Here is a 26662-nt window from a genome sequence, read left to right on the forward strand (position 1 = left end):
ACCTCCCAGGTCGGGGACTGAGAGGGCATGCCAGGGCATGAGTTGAAGCTGGGGACACACACACTGACCACCTCAGGGTGAGTGGGGGGTGGCAGGCACCCGGACACCGTTCCTCATAGCTTCACCTATCTTCTCTTTTCCTTTAGGAAAGGATCAAGGTCTCCAGGTGAGGCGGATCTGGGCGCCAAGATGGCTAGAGGGAGTCCCGGTCCGTGGTTTGTGCTCTGGGTCTGCTTGGTGCTGGCGGTGGACTTAAGCAAAGGGCAGGAGGAAAAACCCTTTGGTGAAATGTGCCTGGAGGACTTTACAGCAGGGATGCCGGATTTCGTGCTGGATACGGACGCCTCTGTCCAGAATGGAGCCACTTTCTTATCATCCCCCATGGTCCATCGGAGCAGGGACTGCATGAGAGCCTGCTGTAAGGACCCCGCTTGTAACCTAGCTCTTGTGGAGCAGGTCCCGGGCACAGAGGACGACCACATCCAGGGCTGTTTCCTCCTCAACTGCCTCTACGAGCAAGCTTTCGTCTGCAGGTTTGCCAGGAAGATCGGCTTTGTGAACTTCTTGAGGAAGGACGTGTACGATTCCTACCAGACGATGCAGAATCACGGATCTGCTGGTAAGGAGCCAGCAATGGATCTGTACAAACCGGGGTGGAGGAGCACTAATGGCCACGGGTGCCAGGCTCCTCCAGCCATCGTTTGCGCAGCTGTGCTGCCAGCAGTTGGGGTAGAGTGGTGGTAAGGAGAAGGTTTCTGCGCGTCCCTCTGCTGCAAAAGCTCTCCCTAACTTTGATGAGCTCACCTAAGATCTGTGCCTCAGTTTACCTACTAGTAAACAGAGAGGGAATAATTCTTTCCCCTGCTGGAAGCGGGTGGAGCGAGTGTTTACGAAATGCAGGCTGTGTGTTGATACCTGACAATGTGGAGGGGAAAAGGGATTGTTTTTCTTCTCCCTCCCCCCCAGGCCTTTGAGGTTGGAAAGTGAAACCCTCCGAAAATCCGCACATCACTGCGTTTTAAAGGGCTGCATTAATCTCTTAATTGTTAAGGGACTGGAGGCAGGACGCAATTCACTCACCTTTCATTTTGCCACCGCCTGAGTCTCCCGAGCAGCAGCCTGGACAGGATGAGCTGTCTCAGGATCGCTGTGCCTGTTGGGACTCGTCCCTGCTGCTGGGGGAGGGATGGGGAGCAGCTGAGTGAGGCTGATTAGAAAACCCCCTCTTTGGGGGTGGGTTTTTCTTCCCCACTGCGTGGTTCCCCGCTCTGAAAGATCGCACCTGGATAGGAAACAAACTACTGTGGAGCTGGCTGCTTGCCATCTCCAAGGAAATGCAGTGTTCAGAAACCCTGCAAACCTGGGGATCCCTCCTTCTGCCTCCCTCTCCCGTGTTTTTGAGGAAGCTTCAAAGGGCTGGGATGTTTCTGGCTTGCCTGGGTCTTTGGCAACCATGAGCAGTGTTCTGTGTTTATGCATTGGCGGGGCCCTGAGGGGATGCCCAGTGGCTAATCGAGTGTGCTCCCAGCCCACCTGTGTGGGGATGGAGAGGATTTGTGAAGGTGGCAAAAGGGGCAGCCAGGTGGGGTGGGGTGCATGGGCTTAGGCTGGGCTGGTGTGAGCTGAACGGGTCTTTGATCTCCTGCTGGGATGTGCCAGTCTGTGAGGCTTGTTGGCGACAGAGGTGTGAAATGGCACCAAAACTCATACTAGCCACTTTTGTTCGTCTGAAGTAACAGTAAGAGGAGGGCACAGCTCTTCTGCAGCAGCCCTTGGGTGTCAATGGTTTGAGCAATGATGTGGCTGGAGTGTTTCTTATGTCCTCTGTCCCTGCTAGTTGCTTCCCACCCCATTTTAGGGCCTTCTGGTAAATCTCTATCTCACTGTTGTAGTACTTGTCCAGCCTCTCCATGCCAGGGTCCACATCCTTTCCGCAGGAGCTTCACTTAGCAAGGAACTGATGCCCACATTTCCAGGACTGGAGGTGGCATGCTGGCAGCTCTCTGAACTCCTGCATGCTTTGTTGTAGGAGGAAAGGGGAATGCATCATCTGCAGTACATCCTGATTTCCCAAGATTAGATTAAAATACAGCGTAACTGTTGAGCAATTCAGTCTCTTCACCTCTGTGGACCCAGACTGCAACCCCCCCTCCTCCCAGGGCTGGTCTCAGGACGCGGCGTCACATGTGTGTGAGTCTCTCTCTGGAAAGTGTCCCTGGATCACAGAGCAGCCTGTGCCACCAGTCTGCCGCTCCGTGGCACCTAGCTGGGGCATCTCAGCCGCCGGTAGGCAGGTGCTGCCTTGCAAACCATCCCTATCGCGGCTCTCACAAGCGCTGGGGTGGACTGGCCGTGGTGGAGCAGGAAGACCCAGGAGGGTTTATCAGTGAGAAGTGCAAAACATGCCAGACATGCAGCTGGGGACGCTGCCTGCCGAGGCTGGCCTGCCCCTCCTCGCTCACGTGGGGCTTGCGCCACCGTACTGCTGCGGGTGGAGGAAGGGCTCAGCCCCTTCTGCGCCCTCTGTTTGCACTGCTGGAGGGTGCAGGGTGCCAGGCAGGGCCCCAGGTATAGCGACGGACGCTGGGATGCTTTCTGCTTCATGAGGGAATCAGGCTGCAACATTCATGCTGTGCTTCCATGGGAAACGTGTGCCCCTCCTACCCTGACGTTTTTAGGCATTGTCTTTGAGTGAGACCAAAAGCTTCTCTCAAGCAACCAGCACCCGAACAAGAGGACACAGTCTCAAGCTGCGCCAGGGGAAGTTTAGGCTGGAGGTGAGGAGAAAGTTCTTCACTGAGAGAGTTGTTAGCCATTGTAATGGGCTGCCCAGGGAGGTGGTGGAGTCACCATCCCTGGAGGTGTTCAAGAGGGGATTGGATGTGGCACTTGGTGCCATGGTTTAGTCATGAGGTCTGTGGTGACAGGTTGGACTTGATGATCTTTGAGGTCTCTTCCAACCTTGGTGATTCTGTGATCCCTGAATCACCTTGAATGACACAGGAGACCTGGCAGGAAGAGATGAAGGATTATCACTGTTTATGAACCCAGAGCTGAAGAGTGCCTCGCATTTTAATCTAATCTTGTGCAAATCAAGATGTGTTTTACAGGAGAAACAGCAAATAACAGCAGGGGCTAAGTCAGACCACGCGAGCTGGGCCTTCCTCCCCACAGTTGCTGGCACTCAAAAATGCAGGTCTCAATTTTGGTTCAGATCCAAACAAAAAAATCCAAACCCCAGGCCCCTCCAGCCACGCTGCTGGAACTGGGTCCATGCAGGAGCAATGGGCCTGAGCCGAGCTGCAGAGGTGCAGCAGGCCAAATGAAGGAGCCCCTGGGCGCTGAGCCTGTCCACCTGGCAGCAGAAGGAAGCTCTAAAGCTTGTTTGCTTCCAGCCCTTTTGAGGCTACCTGAAGAGACCAAGTGAAGCAAGTGCTGAGGGAGCTGTTTTCAGCATGTCAGGCTTTCCTCCCAAATGTTTATAGGCAAAAAAAAATCTTGGCCCAGGTTTTGGGCTGAAGACAGAACTATCATCCTCCTGCTGTTGTGCTGTATCACTGTTAAAATGTGAAGCTCTGTGGCTGCTCTGGAGCCCAGGTTATTGTCAGCCTGCTGAGCTGGACTCTAAAGGTCTGCAGGAAGCTTATATGCTGCTTTATCACCCATCCCTTTCCTTTATGTGCTGCTGTCAGGTGTCCTAGGAGCCTTTAGGGTATTGCCCAAGTGGCAATCTTCAGACATCCTCTGCAGTAATGAGGATTAAAAGCATGGGTGGGTTTTTTTTAGTGAATAGTGACATAGATACTTAGTGATTCCAGTGGGTGACATAGAACAAAAAAAGCCACACATTGCAAGACCCACATTGCTACTACAGGGAGCAGATCTGTTGAATTAAGAGGCTTATGCATGTACAGGAGAAGACTAGGTAACACTTGAGAGAGAGCACAGCTGGGGGCCGCAGAATGTGGGCAACTTTAACCTTGGAGTGTTTCCAGAGCCTGTTGGAAGTGGCTGAAAGCTGGGAGAGCATCAGAGGGGATGTCCTGTGTATGCTGGCCCTGCTCTTGCGCTTGCTTGAGCATGAGCAGTGAGACTGCTGGCAGCTGAGCACAGGGACAGAGGTACCCTTGCCATAACCCACTGTGGCCACTCTTACGGTGTCAGGACTTCACAGGAGCCTATGGGTACAGGCAGCAATGAATACAGATGAAATGTGGCTTCTGCTTATCATCTGAGAGTATTTCCAGTGTTTGGAAACCAAGAGCTTCTGAGTCCTTGGTAAGCTGGGGGGCAGCAGTCTCTTGCTTGTCCCAGCTAACGTACAGCCCAGAGTCTCTGCCGCTGTTGTTAAAAGGCACTGTCCTCTTAAATGGCTCTCCAGCCTGAACTTTGGTGCGAGTTTTCTGCCTGGCTCATGTGGGAGGGGCAGGCTCACCGTGCACTTCATTGGTAATAATGGAGCCCAGTGTTTAAGTAACCACTGTCGGGCTCACTCTGGTCTAGGCAAACCAGTTCTGGGTGTGAAACTGGCAAATAACCTCTCTGAACCTTTGTCCGTTCCTTGAACTGAACCTCCTGTGGTGGCTGGGAAATGCCCAGTGACACTGTCCTCCTCCTGACCAGTTCAGGGTTTGTGAGTGGGAGATGGGAAGCTTTGGGGAACCTCAGGTGTCAGGATGTGTCTCTACCATGGAGAGATATTTGCAAGTAACAACTTCAGCAATGCATTCAAAGAGGAGAGCTCTCCAAGTTTGGAACTCCTTTCTCTGCAGGTCTCTGGTCCTGCATTGGTTCCTGCTCTGTGGGCACAGCTCAACTGAAATGAGTGGTGCTGGGATCCTAGCTGGGGCTGAGGCAGTTTTAAGGCTGGGTGCTAGGAAGAAGTTCTTCACAGAAAGAGAGACTGGCCATTGGAATGTGCTGCCCAGGTGGCGTCACCATCACTGGAGGTGTTTAAGAAGAGACTTGATGGGGTGCTTGGTGCCATGGTTTAGTTGATTAGATGGTGTTGGGTGATAGGGTAGATTCAATCTCAAAGGTCTCTTCCAACCTGGTTTGGTCTATTCTATTCTATTCTATTCTATTCTATTCAGTTCTGGTCACTGATCTCCTCATGGCTGATGCTGCTCACCCTCCAGCACCCATCTCTGTCTAGGACTGGGGAAACTGCACGTTCTGTACCTACATCACAGATTGAGAGGCTAAGGACCATCTGGTCCAGCTCCCTGCTCTGAGCAGCTTCCACTCCCTCTGAAACTACTGTTTGTCATGGATTTACTGACGTTGTGGCTACCTCACAGCATGGCTCTGGAGCTGTCTAAGGCATAACAGACCAATCTTTGTTAACATGGCACAAAGACCTGCAGGAGGCTGTTTCCCACTAAAGTGACTCGGACTGGTTTCCCACACCATAAGGAAGGATGGAAGGGGCCTGCGGCGGCAGCAGATTGCATCGATCTGGAATTGCAATCCCTTCATTGTGCTCTGTTGCTCTAGAGAGGTTAAACTGACCTGCTCTCTGCACCTCTTACAAACCACTATAGAAACCTCTAGAACTGAATGTGGAGAGCTGCTTATGTCAGCAGGAGTTGTGCAAAGCCTATAAGGCTTTACTGTGATTGCATTTTGCCGGGGTGAATCCCTGCAGAAGGAGCCTGTGCTTCTCTTTTTCCAGGCACTGTGCCTCATTGCCACTTTCTCCCTCTCCTCCTCCTCCTCCTCCTCAGCCAAGTTAACACTGGTGGGAGCAGCAGCATCCTTCCTTACCTTTGTCTGTGACTATGGAGAGCTTTCTAGTGTCGGTTGGCAAGACTTGCATGAAGCCTCCTTGAAGGCTGTTTGCTTTTGAGTGGCTTCCCTGGAAGCAAGGTCAGAGCAGAGCTTCAGCCTTTTCTGGGAGAGCCAGAATGCTGTCCACCCCTGCCCAGGTGTTTTTTGCAGCAGGCAGACTGTCTTCTGACACTTGAAATCGCCATGGTTCTGTGTCTTATGGATGCTGGAATTTGCTTGGCCTCGCTTCTGCTCCTGTCTCTGCTACTGGCCTGCCCAGTGGCTTTGAGCAGTGGCTTTTGTCCTCTGTGGGGTCCTTCCCTTTGCAATGCCTCAGTGTCCCCAGCACAAGCCACACTCATCTTGTTTGTAAAGTGCTCCTTACAAACAAGTGGTGACTGTGACAAAGCTTTCCAGCTCTTTCAGGTTACGACCTCAAATCATTCTGGGGTATTTTCAAGCCTTGCTTTCAGGGCTCATGCACTCAGGGTGTATCTGCACGAGCACTGGAATGGAGGAAATCAGGTTTTCTGTGAATTTGTGTCTGGAGGGCAAATCCTGATAGCTCCAACAGAGCACAAACTGGGAGCTTTGCAAGTGCCTTCTGCTGTGGAATTTCAGTAGTGCCTGCATGTTCAGGTAGCCAGGTCCCTAGTGGGGTCTCTCCTCCCACCTAGCTGCTTACTTTTGCAGCCCTTGTGGGAGCGTCTTTTAGATTGCTGTTCCCCATCAGCTTTGGTTCAGGTTTGCTCATTGTTACAGATGAAGCAAGGACAAACCACTGATTCCATAAACCTTCAAACAAAATTAAATCTGTGAAAAAGCCAGAAGCAGGGACTGAGTCATAAACACAAAGTTGGCTTTTTCTGGTTTACTCTCTCAAGCTTTTCTCTGGGATCATGAAGGAAAGGTATTTCACCTTCTGATGAGTTTTATACATGGAAGCTGTCACTTAATGACATGATTCCAGGAGCAGGTGTTCCACAGTGAAGAGCACAGCACAGAGCAGCATCATAAAGCTTTAATCTCCCAGTTAATTACAGAGTTTTACAGCAGAAACTTTCCACAGTCAGAAGAGCATCACACCAGAAGCCACTTTCATTTTTCAAACAGATTTTCAGAGCAAACCCAAATGGAGTGCAGATTTGCCCTCCTGCCAGCTGCTCCATGATATTAGGATAGAATAGAATAAACCAGGTTGGAAGAGACCTTCAAGATCATCAAGTCCAGCCTATCATCCAACACCATCTAATCAACTAAACCATGGCACCAAGCACCCCATCCAGTCTCCTCCTAAACACCTCCAATGATGGTGACTCCACCACCTCCCTGGGCAGCCCATTCCAATGGGCAATCACTCTCTCTCTGTAGAACTTCTTCCTAACATCCAGTCTGAACCTCCCCTGGTGCAGCTTGAGACTGTGTCCCCTTGTTCTGGTGCTGGTTGCCTGGGAAAAGAGACCAACCCCCTTCTGGCTACAACCTCCCTTCAAGCAGTTGTAGAGAGCCAGAAGGTCTCCCCTGAGCCTTCTCTTCTCCAGGCTAAGCAACCCCAGCTCCCTCAGCCTCTCCTCACAGGGCTGTATTCCAAACCCCTCACCAACTTTGTTGCCCTTCTCTGGACTCGTTCCAGCAACTCAACCTCCTTCCTAAACTGAGGGGCCCAGAACTGGACACAATATTCAAGGTGTGGCCTAACCAGTGCTGAGCACAGGGCAGAATGACCTCCCTGCTCCTACTGGCCACTCTTTTCCTAATACAGGCCAGGATGCCATTGGCCCTCTTGGCCAATATTCCCTCTGGCTCAGGCAGCATTTGTTTGTGAAGCTCAGGTGGGGATCAGCCACATTGCCACTGAAAGCTTCATGTAGTCAATGCAGCAGAAATACCCCAAAGACACTGACTTTTTCAGATGTCCTAAGGAGGAAAGGGAAAGACTGGAAAATGGAGTCCTTAGTTTCTAGTGAGAGTTCTTCCTTAGCAGCCAACACAGACAAGCAAATTCTCTGACTATTTTCCTGGAGGTGAGGAGGGTCAGGGTATTTGGCTAATCAGAGATGGGATCCAGAAAAGTTGTTGACCCAGGTTCTGGTGATCAGAACCAAGATTTTACTTCACTATGCAGTCCACAACCCAAAGTAACTAACAGGACCTGTGGAGAAGTATTTGGATCCCCTTTTTTTCCTTCCCTTTTTTTTTCCTTCCCTTTTTTTTTCCTTCCCTTTTTTTTTCCTTCCCTTTTTTTTTCCTTCCCTTTTTTTTTCCTTCCCTTTTTTTTTCCTTCCCTTTTTTTTTCCTTCCCTTTTTTTTTCCTTCCCTTTTTTTTTCCTTCCTTTTTTTTTTTTTTCCCTTTTTTTTTTTTTCTTTTTTTTTTTTTCCTTTTTTTTTTCTTCCCTTTTTTTTTTCTTCCCTTTTTTTTTCTTCCCTTTTTTTTTCTTCCCTTTTTTTTTCTTCCCTTTTTTTTTCTTCCCTTTTTTTTTCTTCCCTTTTTTTTTCTTCCCTTTTTTTTTTCTTCCTTTTTTTTCTTCCTTTTTTTCTTCCTTTTTTTTCCTTCTTTTTTTCTTCCTTTTTTTTCTTCCTTTTTTTTTCTTCCTTTTTTTTTCTTCCTTTTTTTTTCTTCCTTTTTTTTTCTTCCTTTTTTTTTCTTCCCTTTTTTTTTCTCCTTCCCTTTTCTTCTCCTTCCCTTTTCTTCTCCTTCCCTTTTCTTCTCCTTCCCTTTTCTTCTCCTTCCCTTTTCTTCTCCTTCCCTTTTCTTCTCCTTCCCTTTTCTTCTCCTTCCCTTTTCTTCTCCTTCCCTTTTCTTCTCCTTCCCTTTTCTTCTCCTTCCCTTTTCTTCTCCTTCCCTTTTCTTCTCCTTCCCTTTTCTTCTCCTTCCCTTTTCTTCTCCTTCCCTTTTCTTCTCCTTCCCTTTTCTTCTCCTTCCCTTTTCTTCTCCTTCCCTTTTCTTCTCCTTCCCTTTTCTTCTCCTTCCCTTTTCTTCTCCTTCCCTTTTCTTCTCCTTCCCTTTTCTTCTCCTTCCCTTTTCTTCTCCTTCCCTTTTCTTCTCCTTCCCTTTTCTTCTCCTTCCCTTTTCTTCTCCTTCCCTTTTCTTCTCCTTCCCTTTTCTTCTCCTTCCCTTTTCTTCTCCTTCCCTTTTCTTCTCCTTCCCTTTTCTTCTCCTTCCCTTTTCTTCTCCTTCCCTTTTCTTCTCCTTCCCTTTTCTTCTCCTTCCCTTTTCTTCTCCTTCCAACTGTCAAGGAAAAATATGCTTTGGAGCTGCCAGGTAATGATCAGTCTCTGTGTTGCTGAAGAACTGGTCCTTCCCTTGTGCAATTGCACCCACCTCCTTGGCTCACCCTGGCAGGAAGGTGCCAGGGAGCAGGCTGTATTTCTCCCTGGCAGGCCCATGGCATTTGCCTGGCAGGAATGACAGGATCGTGTTCCCTTTCCAGAGAATGTGGTGCTGCGTACAAGGTGCTCATGGAGCTCCTTTTCCCTGTCCAGTTTGGAAGGTTTTGCCAGGTCCAGTCATGGCTTTTATTCATGAATGTTCTCATGACAGGGGTCCTCCATGTGTGGAGGAATAACAGCAGGCACCAGTACAGGTTAGGGGTTGCCCTGCTGGAGAGCAGCTCTATGGAGAAAGACCTTGGAGTCCTAGTGGACAGCAAATTCTCCATGGGACAGCAATGTGCCCTTGTGGCCAAGACAGCCAATGGTATCCTGGGGTGCATGAAGAAAAATGTGTGCAGCAGGTGTAGAGAGGTTCTTCTCCCTTCCTACTCTGCCCTGGTGGGACCACACCTGGAGTATTGTGTCCAGTTTTGGGCTCCCCAGTTCAAGAGAGACAGAGACCTGCTGGAGAAAGTCCAACAGAGAGCCACGGGGATGACTGAGGGACTTGAGCATCTCCCCCATGAAGAGCAACTGAGAGCCCTGGGGCTGTTTAGTCTTGAGAAGACTGAGAGAAGTTCTGATCAATGTCTATAAACATCTGAGGGATGAGTGTCAAGTGGATGGGGCCAATCTCTTTTTGGTGGTGCACAGTAGTAAGACAAGGAACAATGGCAAGACCACTTGAAAATAAAGCAAAATTTGTTCTGCTGGATCAGCTCAAACCCAAGAAGTGCCAGTCTCTCAAGGCCCTGCTTAGTGTCTTCAGAAGTCTTTGTGAAGAAGCCTTTGTGATAGGACTCATCACTCTGGCATGCAGCCCTGAGGCAGGGGGGTGTCTCACCCAAAGGTGAGAGGACACCAGGGTGGGCATCTCTGCTTGTCTTCCTGGCCTCTTTCAGTCTGTCTGAGTCTCCTCTGCCTATAGGTAACTGGATCAAGCTCAACAATATCAGCTTGATGCCATTTTGTTCCCACCCAAGGCTTACACAAAAGGATGGAATCAAAGACACAACCAGCTTAGAGAGCACACAGGCTGGAGTGATAAATACAACTAGAAGCCCTGCAGCTGTGCAAAGCTAGGAGTGGCTGACCTCTTCTCATACTGCAAAACTGCAGCCCCATCAGCCTGGTGATGAGGGTGGTAAGCTGCAGGGGCAGCCTCAGAGGGCTGGCACACATGTACCCTCCCTGATTCTGCAGCCAAACAGGCTGAGCACAGCACTTGAATGTGTAAACAAGGGAAGGTTTGTTCCCTCTGTGACTTCCTGGTGGCAGCAGCATGATAAAACCGTGATAAAATGACTATCATAGAATCATAGAATGATTGGGGTTGGAAGGAACATATAGAAGTCACCCAGTCCAAACCTCTGCAGTAAGCAGGGATGTATTCACCTGGATCAGGCTGCTTATAGCCCCATCCAACCTGACCTTGAAGATTTCCAGGGATGGTGCTTCTACCACCTCTCTGGACAGCCTGTGCCAGTGTTTCACCACCCTCAAGGTAAATATTTATTCCTTACATCCAGTCTAAATGTCCTCCCTTTAGTTTACAACCATCACCCCTTGTTCAGTCACAAGACACCCTGCTAAAAAGACTGTCCCCATCTTTTTTCCATAGGCCTCTTGAAGTACTGGAAGGCTGCAATAGGATCTCCAGGGAGCCTTCTCTTCTACAGATTCAACAACTACAACTCTCTCAGGCTTTCTTTGTAGCAGAGGTGTTCCAGCCCTTCAATCCTTTGTGTAGCCTCCTCTGGATCCTCTCCAACAGGTTTATGTCTTTAAAGTGCTGAGGGCTCCAGAGATGGACACATCACTCCAGGTGGAGTCTTAACCAAAGCAGGGTAGAAGGGAAGAATCCCCTCCCTTGACCTGCTGGCCATACTTTTGATGCACCCCAGGTGCTGAGAGTGTGACATTGCTGGCTCATGTCCAGCTTTTCATCCACCAGTACCCCCAAGTTGGTGGTATGAGACACTAGAAAACAGGAGGATTCTGGGCTGAGTTGTGGTAACTGATCTGGAATATGTGTTGCAAAGCCCTCTACCCCACTGAATTTAGGGGTGAAAGAACTGAAAAGCAGCTTGTTTGGAATGTCAGGTTGGTTGGTTTGTTTATATGCCTTGTATTAAAGGTCCCTTTGCTAAGCTCTAGCAAGAGTCAGCTAGAATCCAGAAACACTCACACAGGAAATTAGGAGTGAGTCTACAACAGTGAAAATAATTAGCTGATGGAGTAGTTTTCTCAGGGGGTTGGGCACTTACCCTCTTCTCCAGTCACAGTTGATGTGGCTGAGTGATTTTTATCTAGGTTGTAAATGACGATCGATGCCTTCCCAAAAGGCTGAGGGTGAACTTGAACACTGAGTCTTGGACTTGGAACAGGTGCTGCCAGGTGGAGTTTTATGGGCTGAGTTATGCAGGAAGCCTGTGATCAGAGATGTTCAGACCAAAAGGAGGTCTGAGTCAGGCTCAATGGTGTCATTGTACAGGCTGCTCTTGCTGGCGTGGGCAGGGATTGGTTTTCATTTGATGTGCAAGCACTCGCAGCCTGGAAAAGGGTGTTAGGGATTGCAGAGGATGCATGGAATGGCGCAGAAACAGTGATCTCATGGATGGCATTTGGGTGCTCTTTTTGTAAGACATGCATGTCAGAGACTGGGGTGGAAGTTAAGGTGGAGGAGAGGTATTTCCCATCCAATTCCTGCATTGCACAGCTCTGGTTAAGCAGGCCAACACACTGCTTAGGGGTGGTGGGAGGAGTGATGAGAGTCAGTCCCACATTCTTCCAACACCCACACTGGGTCATCTCCCTAAGTGAAGGGTGGAAATTGCTCTGTGCTGTTTTGTGAGGATGTGGTCCAATAGCTGGAAGCACAATGGCAGTATAGCCACAGGGACACCCACTTAGAGTTGTTCCTGTGGGCAGGGAGCCAACTGGCCCAGTGGCACTGCTGTGTTGGGCAGTGGAGTTGCTAGATTAGAGAGGGCAGTAGGAGCTAGAGCTGCTAGATTAGAGAGGGCAGTAAGAGCTAGAGCTGCTAGATTAGTGAGGGCAGTGCTGTGTCCAGTTCTGGGCCCCTCAGTTTAAGAAAGATATTGAGTTGCTGGAATGTGTCCAGAGAAGGGCAACAAAGCTGGGGAGGGGTCTGGAGCACAGCCCTGTGAGGAGAGGCTGAGGGAGCTGGGGTTGCTTAGCCTGGAGAAGAGGCTCAGGGGAGTCCTTATTGCCATCTACAACTAACTGAACGGTAGTTGTAGCCAGGTGGGGGTTGCTCTCTTTTCCCAGGCAACCAACACCAGAACAAGAGGACACAGTCTCAAGCTGCACCAGGGGAGGTTCAGGTTGGATATTAGGAAGAAATTCTTCACAGAAAGAGAGATTGGCCATTGGAATGTGCTGCCCAGGGAGGTGGTGGAGTCACTGTCCCTGAAGGTGGTCAAGAGGGGATTGGACGTGGCACTTGGTGCCATGGTCTAGTCATGAGGTCTGTGGTGACAGGTTGGACTTGATGATCTTTGAGGTCTCTTCCAACCTTAGTGATACTGTGGTGGAGTAACCATCACTGGAAGTGTTTAAAAAGAGACATTGGAATATGCTGCCCAGGGAGGTGGTGGAGTCACCATCACTGGAGGTGTTTAAGAGGGGACTGGATGAGGCACTTGGTGCCATGGTTTAGTTGATTAGATGGTGTTGGGTGATAGGTGGAACTTGATGATCTCTGAGGTCTTTTCCGACCTGGTTAATTCTGTGTTCTGTAACAGCTGCCAGAAGCTCAGCCCTGTAAAAGTGTTTTCCTTTCAGTGGCTCAGGTCTGCTTTAGCCTTGAAGAATCCTTGTCTTGCTGCCACGGAGATAAGGACTGGAGCCTTCGGCCGCTTACCCAAGCCTTGTTCTATACTTGCTCTGCAGACGACCATCCTCCCATCGCCCGCACTGCCAAGGACATGAGGGTGCAGCCCGGGGAGCCGGTGATGCTGAGGGGCACAGAGAGCACGGACGACCGAGGGATAGTCAGATACGAATGGAAGCAGATCCTTGGTGACACCTCTGTGGAGATGAAGGTAGGGAGCTGCAGGGAGGAAGCAGCTTGCACTGCTCAGCATCACTTCTGATCTGCACTGCTCTGCTGTCACAGCCACTGACTCACAGGTCACCTTCTCCTTCCTTCCTGGAGCCAGCCCTCCCACCAGCCTGATCCCAGGAGCTGGGGAGCGCTCCTCCTGTTGGATGCCAGCCTCTCCTGCACTGCTAGGAGGTGCTGGGGTTTGGCCTCATCGGGACTCAGGCTCCCTGCACCATGGTTCCATCTCAAACTTTCCTGAACAACATCTTGTCTGCCTGGGTGGGAGCACCTGAGAGGGCAGCAGCTTCAGTGAGAGGGTTGCCTCTGCTTCCAAGCTCCTGCAGTTCACTGCAGGGCTTGCCCTTGGCTTTGCTCTGCTCCATTCTGGTGCTTCATCCCCTCTGACTCTGAGCAATGCAGTCGGGCTCTGCTTCTGATCTCATGGGGCTTTTTCTGGACTTTTATCTCCGTTCAGAGGATAGGTGGCTCCTCCTATTTACTCTGAGCAGGAGTCACGGTCTCCTGACACCTCCAAGATCCGTGAGGTGTGACCCTTGCCTATCTGATAGATGCTGAATGTGAATTGTGGCTTTAAAAGGGCAAGTGATCGCTGTTAAGCTTCTGCAAAATGCTCTGGAAAGCCTTGGGGGGGGTCATACTCAGCTTTTGTGACACCTTTGTGGAAGAATTAGCAAATGGTTGCATCAGTCCCACAGCTGATTTGAATACCACCAATGACTGGGTGCTAAGGGGCCTGTAGAAATCTGGCAGTGCTCTTTTGCTTTTCCCTTCCCCCCCAGCCCAACCAAAGGATGTTTTATTTGGTTGGGGGGGGGAGCAGGCAGGGGAAGGAAAGAATCCTCTAGTATTATGTTAACTACAGTAAGATGAGATGTGGCAACACTCTATTCTCTTGAAACCTAACCAAAAAGGCAGACAGCGTGGAAATGGTGACCAAATAATTTTAGGAAAGACAAGGGGAAAAAAGGGTTTTGTCAATAATATCACAGCTTTCTGTTCTGACAAAGTCATAGAATCATCATAGACTCAATAAGGTTGGAAGAGACCACAAAGATCATCAAGTTCAACCTGTCATCCAACGCCTCATGACTACTAAATCATGGCACCGAGTGCCACGTCCAGTCCCCTCTTGAACACCTCCAGGGATGGTGACTCCACCACCTCCCTGGGCAGCACATTCCAATGACGAACAACTCTCTCTGTGAAGAACTTTCTCCTCACCTCCAGCCTAAACCTCCCCTGGTGCAGCTTGAGACTGTGTCCTCTTGTTCTGGTGCTGATTACCTGGGAGAAGAGACCAACCCCTTCCTGGCTACAACCTCCCTTCAGGTAGTTGTAGACAGAAATGAGGTCTCCCCTGAGCCTCCTCTTCCCCAGGCTAAGCAACTCCAGCTCCCTCCCCTGAGCCTCCTCTTCCCCAGGCTAAGCAACTCCAGCTCCCTCAGCCTCTCCTCATAGGGCTGTGCTCAAGGCCTCTCCCCAGCCTCGTTGCCTTTCTCTGGACATGTTCAAGAGTCTCAATGTCCTTCTTAAACTGAGGGTCCCAGAACTGGACGCAGGACTCAAAGTGTGGCCTAACCAGTGCTGAGTCCAGGGGCACAATGACTTCCCTGCTCCTGCTGGCCACACTATTCTTGACGCAGGCCAGGATGCCATTTGCCTTCTTGGCCACCTGGGCACACTGCTGGCTCATGTTTAGGCAGCTGTCAACCAGTACCCCCAGGTCCCTTTCTGTCTGGCTGCTCTCCAGCCACTTTGACCCCAGCCTGTAGCTCTGCATGGGGCTGTTGTGGCCAAAGTGCAGCACCTGGCACTTGGACTTGTTGAATGCCATCATGTTGGACTCTGCCCATCTGCAGAGCCCTTCTACCCTCCAGCAGATCAACTCCTGCTCCCAACCTGGTGTCATCTGCAGATTTGCTGATGACTGACTCAATCCCCTCATCCAGATCATCAATGAAGATATTGAACAGGATGGGGCCCAGTACTGGTCCCTGGGGCACACCACTAGTGCCTGGCTGCCAGCTGGATGTGGCACCATTCACCACCACTCTCTGGGCTCGGCCCTCCAGCCAGTTCCTAACCCAGCTCAGAGTGCTGCTGTCTAAGCCATGGGCTGACAGCTTGGCCAGGAGTTCAGCAATTCAGTCTTCCTGAAACCTCTCTGCAGGCAAAGAAATAGGCACTCATTTCCATCTTGGCAGTGAAATACACTTGTCCTAGTCAAAAATGAAAGGGTTTGTGTTTCTTGTATACACCCAGCTCACAGGCACTAAGCAAATGATTCACAATAGATTTCATTCTTTACAAATTAAAATAAAAGCTGCAGGTATTTCAGTCCTCTCCTATGAGTTTTGTTTCCACTCATGCCTTCACAGTGCCCCAAAATATGAACTACCTGATGATGCTTGAGGTACTCTTCCACTCTGCTGTTCCAGCTTGGAATCAGCCCATGGATTTGGGAGGAATGTATAGCACTGAGACATTTTTCATGCCTGACATCTGCTTGGGGGTTTCCAGCCAAGCTCCTTTCCTCCAAATGCAGGTTCAGAGGAGACCTTATTGCTGTCTACAACTACCTGAAGGGAGGTTGTAGCCAGGTGGGGGTTGGTCTCTTCTTCCGGGCAGCCAGCACTACAACAAGAGGACACAGTCTCAAGCTGTGCCAGGGGAGGTTTAGGCTGGATGTTAGGAAGAAATTCTTCCCAGAAAGAGTGATTGGCCATTGGAATGGGCTGCCCAGGGAGGTGGTAGAGTCACCATCACTGGAGGTGTTTAGGAAGAGACTGGATGGGGCACTTAGTGCCATGGTTTAGTTGATTAGATAATGTTGGGTGATAGGTTGGATGTGATGATCTTGAAGGTCTTTTCCAACCTGGTCTATCCTATCCTATCCTATCCTATCCTATCCTATCCTATCCTATCCTATCCTATCCTATTCCTATTCCTATTCCTATTCCTATGCTATGCTATGCTATTCTATTCTATCACATCATAGGCCTTGCATGGCTTCACTCACTGACTCTTTGGAGGTGCCTTCTTCTGCATAAACCTCTCTTTTGTGTTCTCAGAATCACCAAGAGGATCAGGTAGAAATCTCCAACCTGCAGGCGGGGACTTACGTCTTCCAGCTTACCGTCACGGACACTGCACAACAGCAAGACTTTACCAACATCACCATCATGGTGCTGAATTCTGAGCAGACTGAAGGTGAGCCTCAGCCCATGGATGTCTAGCTGGAGTCCCCATAGCCTAGGTGCTGCTCTGCTCTTGTGTTACCAGTGGCCTTCTTGATGGGGTAGATGAGAAGTGAGCTCAACCAAGAGACTGGAGCTGCATGTCAACTTTTCCTAGTGAAAGCCTGCCCCTGACCAGTGGTGGGAGGTTTCCTCATCCATGGGGGTCTATTTTAGACTTTTTTGTGCCTTTCTGCAGAAGAAATGTCTTGCAGTAACTCCTTCCTTTCTGCATGTCAGTGCCCTCTGCTGGGTGACGCCAGAGCGGCTGAAGCCTGGGGGTGCAGCTGGGGGTGTAGGGCACAGAAGAGCCTGAAGGCTTGTGGTGGGTTGAAATCCCCCCCAACACAAAACTGCCAGACCAGCTCAGCTGAAAGCAAATGAAGCTGTATTTACAAGCACACTGCAACCTAGGAATATGGAATGCAATGAATATGTACAAATATTTATTTAGAAGACCAGGGGCTTACCAACAGCTTCCTCCTCTCCCCACTGCCTTTCCCCTGTACATGGGACAAGAGAAAGAAGAGCAAAGAGTAGCTGTTAGTACTTAGCCACAACAAAGAGATGCAGCCAAGGCCAGCAAAGCCAGCAGAAGCAACAGCTGGTGTCTGCTAGAGTGAGGAAACTGAAAAGAGAAAGAATTACTTTACACAGCTAACCTTCTGTTAGCAATCAGACCAATGGGGTTATTTGGACCTTATCATTATTTCCCCTTTTGCATCCAGTGGTAATTTATTTACATTCTACCACTTCTCTACTCGAGATCTGTGGAAAATGCAATGCTACAGGCTGGGGACAGAGTGGCTGGAGAGTGGCCAGACAGAAAGGGACCTGGGGGGTACTGATTGACAGCTGGCTGAACATGAGCCAGCAGTGTGCCCAGGTGGCCAAGATGGCATCCTGGCCTGCATCAGAAACAGTGTGGCCAGCAGGAGCAGGGAAGTCATTGTGCCCCTGTACTCAGCACTGGTTAGGCCACTCCTGTGTCCAGTTCTGGGCCCCTCAGTTTAAGAAGGACATTGAGACTCTTGAACGTGTCCAGAGAAGGGCAACAAGGCTGGGGAGAGGCCTTGAGCACAGCCCTGTGAGGAGAGGCTGAGGGAGCTGGGGTTGTTTAGCCTGGAGAAGAGAAGGCTCAGGGGAGACCTTACTGCTCTCTACAACTACCTGAAGGGAGGTTGCAGCCAGGAGGGGGTTGGTCTCTTCTCCCAGGCAAGCAGCACCAGAACAAGAGGACACAGTCTCAAGCTGTGCCAGGGGAAGTTTAGGCTGGAGGTGAGGAGGAAGTTCTCCCCAGAGAGAGTTGTTAGCCATTGGAATGTGCTGCCCAGGGAGGTGGTGGAGTCTCTTCCAACCTGGTTTATTCTATTCTATTCTAACACAGTGTCCAACAGTGTCCAGAGGCTGACACTTTGGAAAGAGTACAAGAGCATGACAAGCTATCAGTAAACCTCTACTATACTTGGCTAGTCCCCAGGCAATATGCAGCTGGGAGATGTTTTTTAAGCAGAAGCCAGTGTCTTTGTGTTTAATAGCCATGGATTAATCCCTTTTTGACCTCATACAATCTTTGCACAGCAGCAGCATCCTGAAGCAAAAGAGTTCCACAGTTTAACTGCCTGCTGTGTGAAGCAGCAGCTCCTTTTGCTTTAGGGATGTGGCACCTTCTAATTTGATTTTATGACCCTGCCTTTCATATAAGAAAATGCACACGCTGATCCCCTACTCACCTTCCCCATGCCACTTAAGCTGTTATAAATCCCTTCAGACAAGTGTCCACACTCTTCACAAACTGCCATTTGGAAGGTTTTCTCCTTTGTGTAGTGAAGGCAAAGGAAGCTAAGCAGAGCCTTTTATGTTGACCTCCTTACAGAGCACTGCTTGACTCCTAAGAAGGTGGGTTGGTGCCGAGGGTCTTTTCCACGCTGGTTTTACAACCCCAGCCTTCAGCAGTGTGAGGAGTTCATTTTTGGTGGCTGCAAGCCCAACAAGAATAACTACTTACGAGAGGAGGAGTGTCAGCTTGCCTGCAGGAATGTCAGAGGTGAGTCTTCCTCGAAAATCAGCCCACTCTTTCTCATAGCATTGGGGTGATTGTGTGGGCAGGTCAGGCAGCTTCTTGGCTAGTTAGAGCTCAGAGAACTCAGGAGGCCGGGCTAATTAGGGATGGGGAGTCCTAGTCTTACACTGCCAACACATCTGACCCAGCTCCTGGAACACTGCTCTCCTGGACAGTGTCCCTGGCTGCAAAAACCCTCACCAAATCTTTGTGTCACATCTGAAACCTAAACTTAAAGAGAGTGTGGTGTGTTGTGTGGTGTGGTGTGTTGTGTGGTGGTGTGTTGTGTGGTGTGGTGTTGTGTGGTGTGGTGTTGTGTGGTGTGGTGTTGTGTGGTGGTGTGTTGTGTGGTGGTGTGTGTGTGCTAGAAGTGCTTCACTCTCAAAATGAAAACAATGTTCATCCTTAGCACCCTCTTAGCCAAGTCTTCACAGTGAGTTAGTGCTGCCTGAAATCAATGGGCTCTGCCAACCCCTTTGTGATAAACAGCTTAAGGAGGAGGAGGCAAAAGCTTTGGAAGAGAAAGACCTCTTGGGAATGGTCTTTCTGGTGGTGGGAAGTTCCCCTGTTTTCCTCCAGGCCTGCCTCACATGGGTAGTACTCATCTGGGGTCTGTGGGTGGTGGGAATCTCTGTTTCCCCACCCTAGCTCTTAGAGGTCTTGCTTCCAGAAAATATGCACTTCTTAGGTGAGATGGGCAGGTAAAATAAAACTGCTTTTCAGATGACAAAGGGCTGTGGTGATCATTTTGTTTTATTTTCCCCCTTGTCTCTTCAGGTTCTGTTGGTGGGCGACAAGAGCCAGGTGAGCCTCCTGTACCCCTGTGTAATCCTGCTGTGAGCTCAGGCTCACTGTCTCACATCCATTCCTGTGGCTTTTGATTAGCACTCAGTCAGAGTGGAAAGTGAAGCACTGGAGTCTAATTCCTTTACTGAACCTTTCACTTCCATGCCATAGGGTAATTCAGGTCAGGGCTTACCTCTGGAGGTCAGCTGCTCCAGCCCTCTACTCAAAGCAGGACCAGCTTTGAGTCATATTGGATTGCTCAGGACTGCATTCAGTCCATTTTTGGGGATCTCTGACAAAGGAGATTTGATGCTTTCTCTGCTCATACTGTGTCAGTGTTTGATGACCCTTGTTAACATTTCCCCCCCCTTATTATTGAATCACTTTCCCTTGTCACAACTCATGTCTCTCATTCTATTTCTGTCCACCTCCAAAATGAGTCTACCTCTGTCTTTTCCATAACTTCATGATCAGACTTGTGCTCCAGCCCCTTGCAGAGTCTCTGCTGGATCCACTCCAGTATACCAAAGTCTTTTGTGTACTGTGGGGCTGAGAACTGGGCACAGTACTCAGCACTTGGGACCACCTCTGGAGCAGAGGGGGATAACTGCTCTTCTCCATTGGCTCTCTCAGCCCAGTCTGCAGGTTTCAGTTTGGCTTTCCTAATGTAATCCCTCATGCTTGCTTGGGCAACATCTCCATATTCTTCCTGAGTAGCTCATTCTTTCTTCTGTACTTTTGTGAGAGGAAGCATGGCTGTTCCTAGAGCAATGCTTCCTTTATAAACAAGAATATTATGGGTTTTTTGAGTCTAGGGTGGCACTGAAGAGATGCTGTAACCTTTCTTGTTTGCCAGCCCCGTCAGAAGCTTTTAAGTCCTTCATAAAGCATCTGTGTGGCAAGCAGAAGTAATGAATTTTAATGAGCTATCTGAACTGTTTCTGATGCAGTGTGCAATGGGAACTGCCAGTCCCCCTACTTCAGATGCAAGGATGGCTGCTGCATTGATGCCTATCTGGAGTGTGATGAAACTCTTGACTGCGCTGATGGGTCGGACGAGATGTACTGTGAACGATGTAAGTGCTTCACATTCTGGCTTAGACAACATAGTGTCTGCCCAGGGCTGGGTACAGTGTCAGTTACAGGTGTTGTCCCAATGCTTCCTGGTGCCTTCTGTTCTTACCTCTTTCAGCAGCATTATATTTGCTGGTTCTGCCATCTCCCATATCCCTGCTGACTGCCACAGCTGATCTTCCTTCTGGGATGTTGCTGACTGCCACAGCTGATCTTCCCTCTGGGATGTTGCTGACTGCCACAGCTGATCTTCCCTCTGGGATGTTTCCTGCTTTTTAAATACCTTCAACTCCCTTCTCTGCACCTGTCAGTAAGAATTCAGAGCCTGTCCTCCCCTCCTCTTCCAATATTCTTTTTCCCCTAGAGTTGGGAGACAGGAAATGAAACCATGATCTCTCTCAGTCTATCCAGTGCCACAGTCCCCTTACCATCCTCACACTATGCTACTGTAAATGCACAGTGGCAAGCTGTCCAAGTCCTCGATCACCCCTTCCTCCACCTCTCTTCCCACCTCTCTTCCCACCTCTCTTCCCACCTCTCTTCCCACCTCTCTTCCCACCTCTCTTCCCACCTCTCTTCCCACCTCTCTTCCCACCTCTCTTCCCACCTCTCTTCCCACCTCTCTTCCCACCTCATCACCTTTTTCCTATATGTGGGTGTTTTGTTGCCTTTTCATGTTGCAAGCACACAATTTAAGTCTCTCTTGCCCTCTCTTACACTAGTGCTCTGTCACACCTCTTAAAACCTGGAGTGAGAGCAGTTTCCCCATACTTCCTGATGGAAAAAAAAAAACAACCAAGGAAGCATCCTTTGTTTTCCTTATTTTAGTCTCTGTAATTGTGGGCTGGAAATTTGGAGTGGTTCCTTGTAAGTACATTTTATTTCTCCCAGGTTCCTCTGATAGCTTTGAGATATTTCAGAACCTCAAAATGTACCTCACTTTTCCCTAGCATCTGATAGCAAAGCAATGAGCAGGAGAGCCCTGCCTGCCCATGGATGGAGACATTGCTTCTGTCTTCAGCTGGTGAGAGAAGTTTTAACATGAAATGTTTCTCTTGCAGATGCTCGGGAGTTCAACAGACTGCAGAAACTCAATGTCACACACAAGCAAGGTATGGAGTGCTCAGAGAGCCTGGGCTGACATCTACCAGCTTTGGGGTTTTTCCTTGTCTGTTCTTTTATGGTAAAACTGCTTCCCTCTGTAATTCCAAAACCAGGTGGTTTGAGATCTGGGTAGCATCTGGATAGTCCCTGTACTGAAAATGAGCAAGGCCCATTCTGTGACCTTGAGGACAGCTGTTTAGAGCAGGTTTACACTCCCCTGCCCAAACCATTTCCACCCCAGCAGGTCTCCAACAGTAGCATCACATGAGTTATTGTGCTCCTGTGCTTGATCCCATACCTTTGTCTGGTTTGTGCTGGTGTAGACAATGACACTGTCACCAGGCTGAGAGAGCATATCCCCAGTGCCGTGGGCTTAGGGAGTGGACAGAAGCTCTTTTACCCCTCCCCAAAGGAGTAAAAGAAAACTCTCCACACAGGTTTGGAAGTTTAAATGGAAGTACTATTCACAACTATATACACCACCACAAAAACATACAAAATACACAAATCCATCATTAGCCTCATCCCAGTTCTATCCCATCCTGGCTTTACCAAGATCTAACTAGGCCAGAACCTTCCCAAAACCTTCCCCCTGCAACCACTCCTCAATCCCAGGCCTCAACACTGCCCACCCCCACCCCTCCCTTCCAAGGCCTGAATGACAGAGTAAAAATTAGCTCCGCCAAGGCTGCAAACCTCCCCCAAAAGAGGTAAGGTCCAGCTGGGAGCAGAAAGAGGGAGAAAAGGAGAAGAATCACAGAAACATTCAAGTTGGAAAAGAGCCTCAGGATCACCAAGTCCAACCCAGAACCCTACTCTACAAGGGTCACCCCTAAACCATATCCCCAGGCACCACATCCAAACCACCTTTAAACACATCCAGGCTTGGTGACTCAACCACCTCCCTGGGCAGCTCACTCCAATCCCTGACCACTCCTGCTGTGAAAAGATTTTTTCCTCATGTCCAGTCTAAACCTACCCAGCCACAGCCTGAGGCCATTCCCTCTTGTTCTGTCACTAACTACCTGTGAGAAGAGACCAGCACCAGCCTCTCCACCACATCCTTTCAGGTAGTTGTAGACAGCAATGAGGTCTCTCCTCAGCCTCCTCTTTTTCAAACTAACCATCCCCAGCTCCCTCAGTTGCTCTTCATCAGATTTATTCCCCAGGCCCTTCTCCAGCTTCATTGCCCTCCTCTGCACTGGCTCCAGCACCTCCATATCTCTTCTGCATTGAGGTGCCCAAACCTGGACACAATACTCAAGGTGTGGCCTCTCCAGAGCTGAGTCCCATGGTCAGTCACCTCCCTCCTCCTGCTGGATAGCATTTCTGATACAAGCCAGGCTGCCTTTGGCTTTCTTGCTGTGCTGTCTGTTTATAAAGGGCAGATGCAGGAATTATGGGATGAAATAACAAAAGGTTGTATTTTCCCCAGTGTCCACTTCCTGGGCTATCTAGTCCCTGGAGAACTTTTCTTCTCTAGGGCTCTTAAACCCATAACACCCCAGTCAGCTTAAATGAAGCTTTCTTCTAGAGGACACCTGAGCCTGTGAGTCCAGGCTCTTCCATTTGCACTTTTGCCTGCCCATAAGGACAGGTCATTTCTGCAGGGCATTGAATCCAAGGCTTAGCATCACCACACAGTCTGATGATTCTTTCTCCTCCTTGTAAGTTGGGTTTCTGGGCAGGTGGCAGCTCACCTTGGCAAGGTTTGAGCAGCGGGCAGCTGGGCAGAGGGGACCTGAGAGCCACTGCTCTGGCCACGGATTCCCTTTGCCAATAGTGCCTGTGCTCTTCTCTTGTGAGCAGAAGATGTTGCTTGCATTAGAACACCTCTCCTTTCCCTTACCAGGTCACTGTGTGGACTTGCCTGATACCGGACAGTGCACCGAGAGCATCCCCCGCTGGTACTATAACCCGTTCTCTGAGAAGTGTGACCCCTTCACCTATGGGGGCTGTGGTGGCAACAACAACAACTTTCTAGAGGAGGAAGAGTGTATGAAGTCATGTTCAGGCATCACAAGTAAGCAGACATAGTGCAAGCTGGGATTTTATGGGAGTTTTCATCACTCCAGGTGAAATTCTGTGGTCCCAAAGAGGCACAGTGGCTTTCAGTCAGAACAGCTCTGCTCTCAGTCCCTGGCCATGCATCACAGCGTTCTTCAGCATGACCGAGGGCTTACAGGAAGCAGTGTGTACCTACAGCCTCTTCCTGCAGTGCAGCCTGTCATTTCTCAGAGCTGGAAAACATTTTGGGTGCTGGTGTGGCAAAAGGGAGAGAGGATGGTGACAAAACCACCGGGCACACTGTGTGGCCTCTCTGGAAAGAATCTGAGCTTTCCCGCTTGGCTCCAGCTCTCCCCGAGCGGGAGTGGATCGAGTAAGAAAATCCTCAACAGCACATACTGGGCAGAAGTTTTGCAGAAACAAGAGGGAAAGGCCTACACTGTAGAGTGTTGTGTGTCTTGCTGTGGAGTCCAGCAGCTGAAACAGGAGGAATTCTGCCAAACTGTGTCTCTAAAGAGGCAAACTGTTGCTTGCTTTGAAGTGTCGCCCTCAGCTCCACTCTGCCTCACAGCCTGCCCCGAGAGCTCTGTGCCATGGCTGTCAAGAGGGATGCTTTTATCTATTCACTTACTTCAGAGCACCACAAGGATGCTCCCCAGAAGCCTGTCATATGCCTTGTTCCCAGCCTTCTTTGTAACAGTTTTTTCTCCCTCTGTGCTCCCAATTCAGAAGCGGATGTCATTGGCCGGCGGTGGGAATTTGAATCCCAGAATGATACCTTAAGTAAGTGACAATTGGTTTTCCCTACAGATCTTACTTGTTGCTTTTACCCTGTCCTGGGAAACATTTGGTCTTTCCTTGCAAATAGTAGTCTTATCTCTCTCCCTGCTTTTCATTCTGAGGGAGCAGCGTGGGCTTTGTGGGATGCCAGCAGTGGCAAGGGGTATCACAGTATCACCAAGGTTGGAAGAGGCCTCAAAGATCATCAAGTCCAACCTGAGGTGCTTCTGTGGTCCAGTTTCTCCTTTGTCTGTGACTCACTGGTCATGGAGGTGTTGGGTAGAAGGTTGGATTTGAAGTTCTTAGAGGTCTTTTCCAACCTTAATGATTCTCTGATTAAGAAGCTCCTGATTTTCCTTCCATCAACTTGCATGTTCAAGCTCAGAAAAAGGCATGTAAAATTCTTGCTAAGTGCCAAGGTCACATAAGGACCACTCCCTGCTGCAAGAAAGGAGGCTCAGATTGGTATGGGAGTAACATTGGGTGCTAGGCTATGGGGAAATCTGATGACCCTAAACATCCTCTCTACAACTGTAACAAACACCAAAGCTATTAAATTAAAAGTTCTTAAAACAATGTCACATCGAGGTTGCTGCCTTTTACCACAGGGCTGTAAGGCCTCTTTCTTCAGTAGAGACCTCCTGAAATTATCCACCTCCATTCTTCAACCCCAGAGACTGATTGAAGCCTGAGATTCACATGAGCTCTCAAGTGCAGCCTGTGTGACTGTCTCCACTGATGATGCAGGAGTTTGATAGCTGTGGAAGAACAAGTGCTCACAGCACTGCTACAAGCTCTTTCATAGACTCATACAATCACCAAGGTTGGAAAAGACCTCAGAGATCATCAAGTCCAACCTGTCACCCAACGCCTCATGACTACTAGACCATGGCACCAAGTGCCATGTCCAATCCCCTCTTGAACACCTCCAGGGATGGTGACTCCACCACCTCCCTGGGCAGCCCATTCCAATGGCTAACAGCTCTCTCTGGGAAGAACTTCCTCCTCACCTCCAGCCTAAACCTCCCCTGGTGCAGCTTGAGACTGTGTCCTCTTGTTCTGGTGCTGGTTGCCTGGGAGAAGAGACCAAGCCCCTCCTGGCTACAACCTCCCTTCAGGTAGTTGTAGAGAGCAATAAGGTCCCCCCTGAGCCTCCTCTTCTCCTTTCCCTGCAGCCTGTCCAGCGCAGCTCACTCTGACATCCCAAACAAGAGGTCCTTTCTGAGACCACCCCTTGGTGGCTTGCCTGTTGGCATAAGAAAGCAAGGCCAGCATTGCAGAAGGGCTTCTTATTCCTAGGGGTGTCAAATGGCCAAGCCTGCCGAAGTCACCACACAGCCTTTAGAGGGCGTGGTGCATCTGGGAAAGGATGAGAACCATCGACTGGGAGAGGCAGGCTGGCTAAGCCCTGCCCATGCCGTTATGCCAAGCAGTTCCCTTCTTTGCCCATCCTGCTGTCAGGCCAGCTGTTGCCCACCTCTTCTCTTTGCCAGCGCAGCTTCTGCAGCAGCTTTTGTGCCTGCTTCTTCCTGAGCGCTCCTGCTGCACTAGGGCTTGGGGAGCAGCCCTTCTGATGTGTTCATGTATCCCCCACAGGTGCCTTTGAGGTCGTGATTGCTGTGCTCCTGGGGGTCTGCATCATGGTGGTGCTGGTGATCATTGGCTACTTCTTCCTGAAGAGCAGGAAGAAGAACAGCCGCCGCCGTCAGCCAGCCACTGCTACCAACTCGACCCTCTCCACCACAGAGGACACTGAGCATCTCTTTTACAGCAGTGCCACCAAACCAGTCTGACCTGCAGCCTCTCTCTGCAGCCCAGCACTGGGGCATTCCCCAGCACTTCTGCAGTGCTGTTGCTAGGCACGGGTCTGTGCCTGCAGGACTGTTTCTCTTTGAAGACATTTGTAGCAAGAGGCCAAGATCTAGCCGTGATTTGGCAGTGCTAGTGTTTGTGATTGTCTTGGCTAAAGGGCTGCCCTGGAAAGTGAGGTTCTGGGAGCATTTTGACGCTCACTGATGTCTATCCCTTCCTAAGCCCAAACCATCCAGTGAAACTCTGAATTGCATCTTTCTTCCTGCTCAAGCCCAGAGCACAACTCCGCTCAACTTACCGATGGACCCTGGGACTGGATCTGGGTAGCATTCACACTGGTGAGTGGTGCAAGCTCAGCAGAGTCAACAGTTTTTTTGTTGGCAGTGCCACTTACTCCACCCAGCCTTGTATTTTCCTCCCTTTGCCCAGTCCTCTGCAGGGTGACCCTGCCTCCCAGCGCTCCTCCTGGCCGTGTGAGCCTCTTGAGGGCTGTGAGATTCACGTAACCACCCAGAACCCTTCCAAGGGCCCTGTGGCACTCTCCAGTGGTTCCTGTTTTCAAGATGGAAG

At 49.9% G+C, this 26662-nt stretch overlaps 1 protein-coding gene across 1 annotated transcript; it reads left to right on the forward strand.

Moving 5' to 3' along the window:
- On the forward strand, positions 1-26540 carry SPINT1 (serine peptidase inhibitor, Kunitz type 1). Its single transcript, XM_054161496.1, has 11 exons — positions 1-9; positions 147-619; positions 13057-13208; positions 16303-16441; positions 18344-18514; positions 19307-19333; positions 20266-20391; positions 21451-21501; positions 23346-23516; positions 24230-24283; positions 25877-26540. Exons 2-11 carry the CDS (start codon positions 190-192, stop codon positions 26071-26073), a joined length of 1518 nt encoding a protein of 505 aa, XP_054017471.1. The 5' UTR covers positions 1-9; positions 147-189; the 3' UTR covers positions 26074-26540.
- Positions 26541-26662: the final 122 nt, after the last annotated feature.

Source organism: Dryobates pubescens, chromosome 5 (genome assembly GCF_014839835.1).
Source record: "Dryobates pubescens isolate bDryPub1 chromosome 5, bDryPub1.pri, whole genome shotgun sequence".
Classification (NCBI taxonomy): domain Eukaryota; kingdom Metazoa; phylum Chordata; class Aves; order Piciformes; family Picidae; genus Dryobates; species Dryobates pubescens.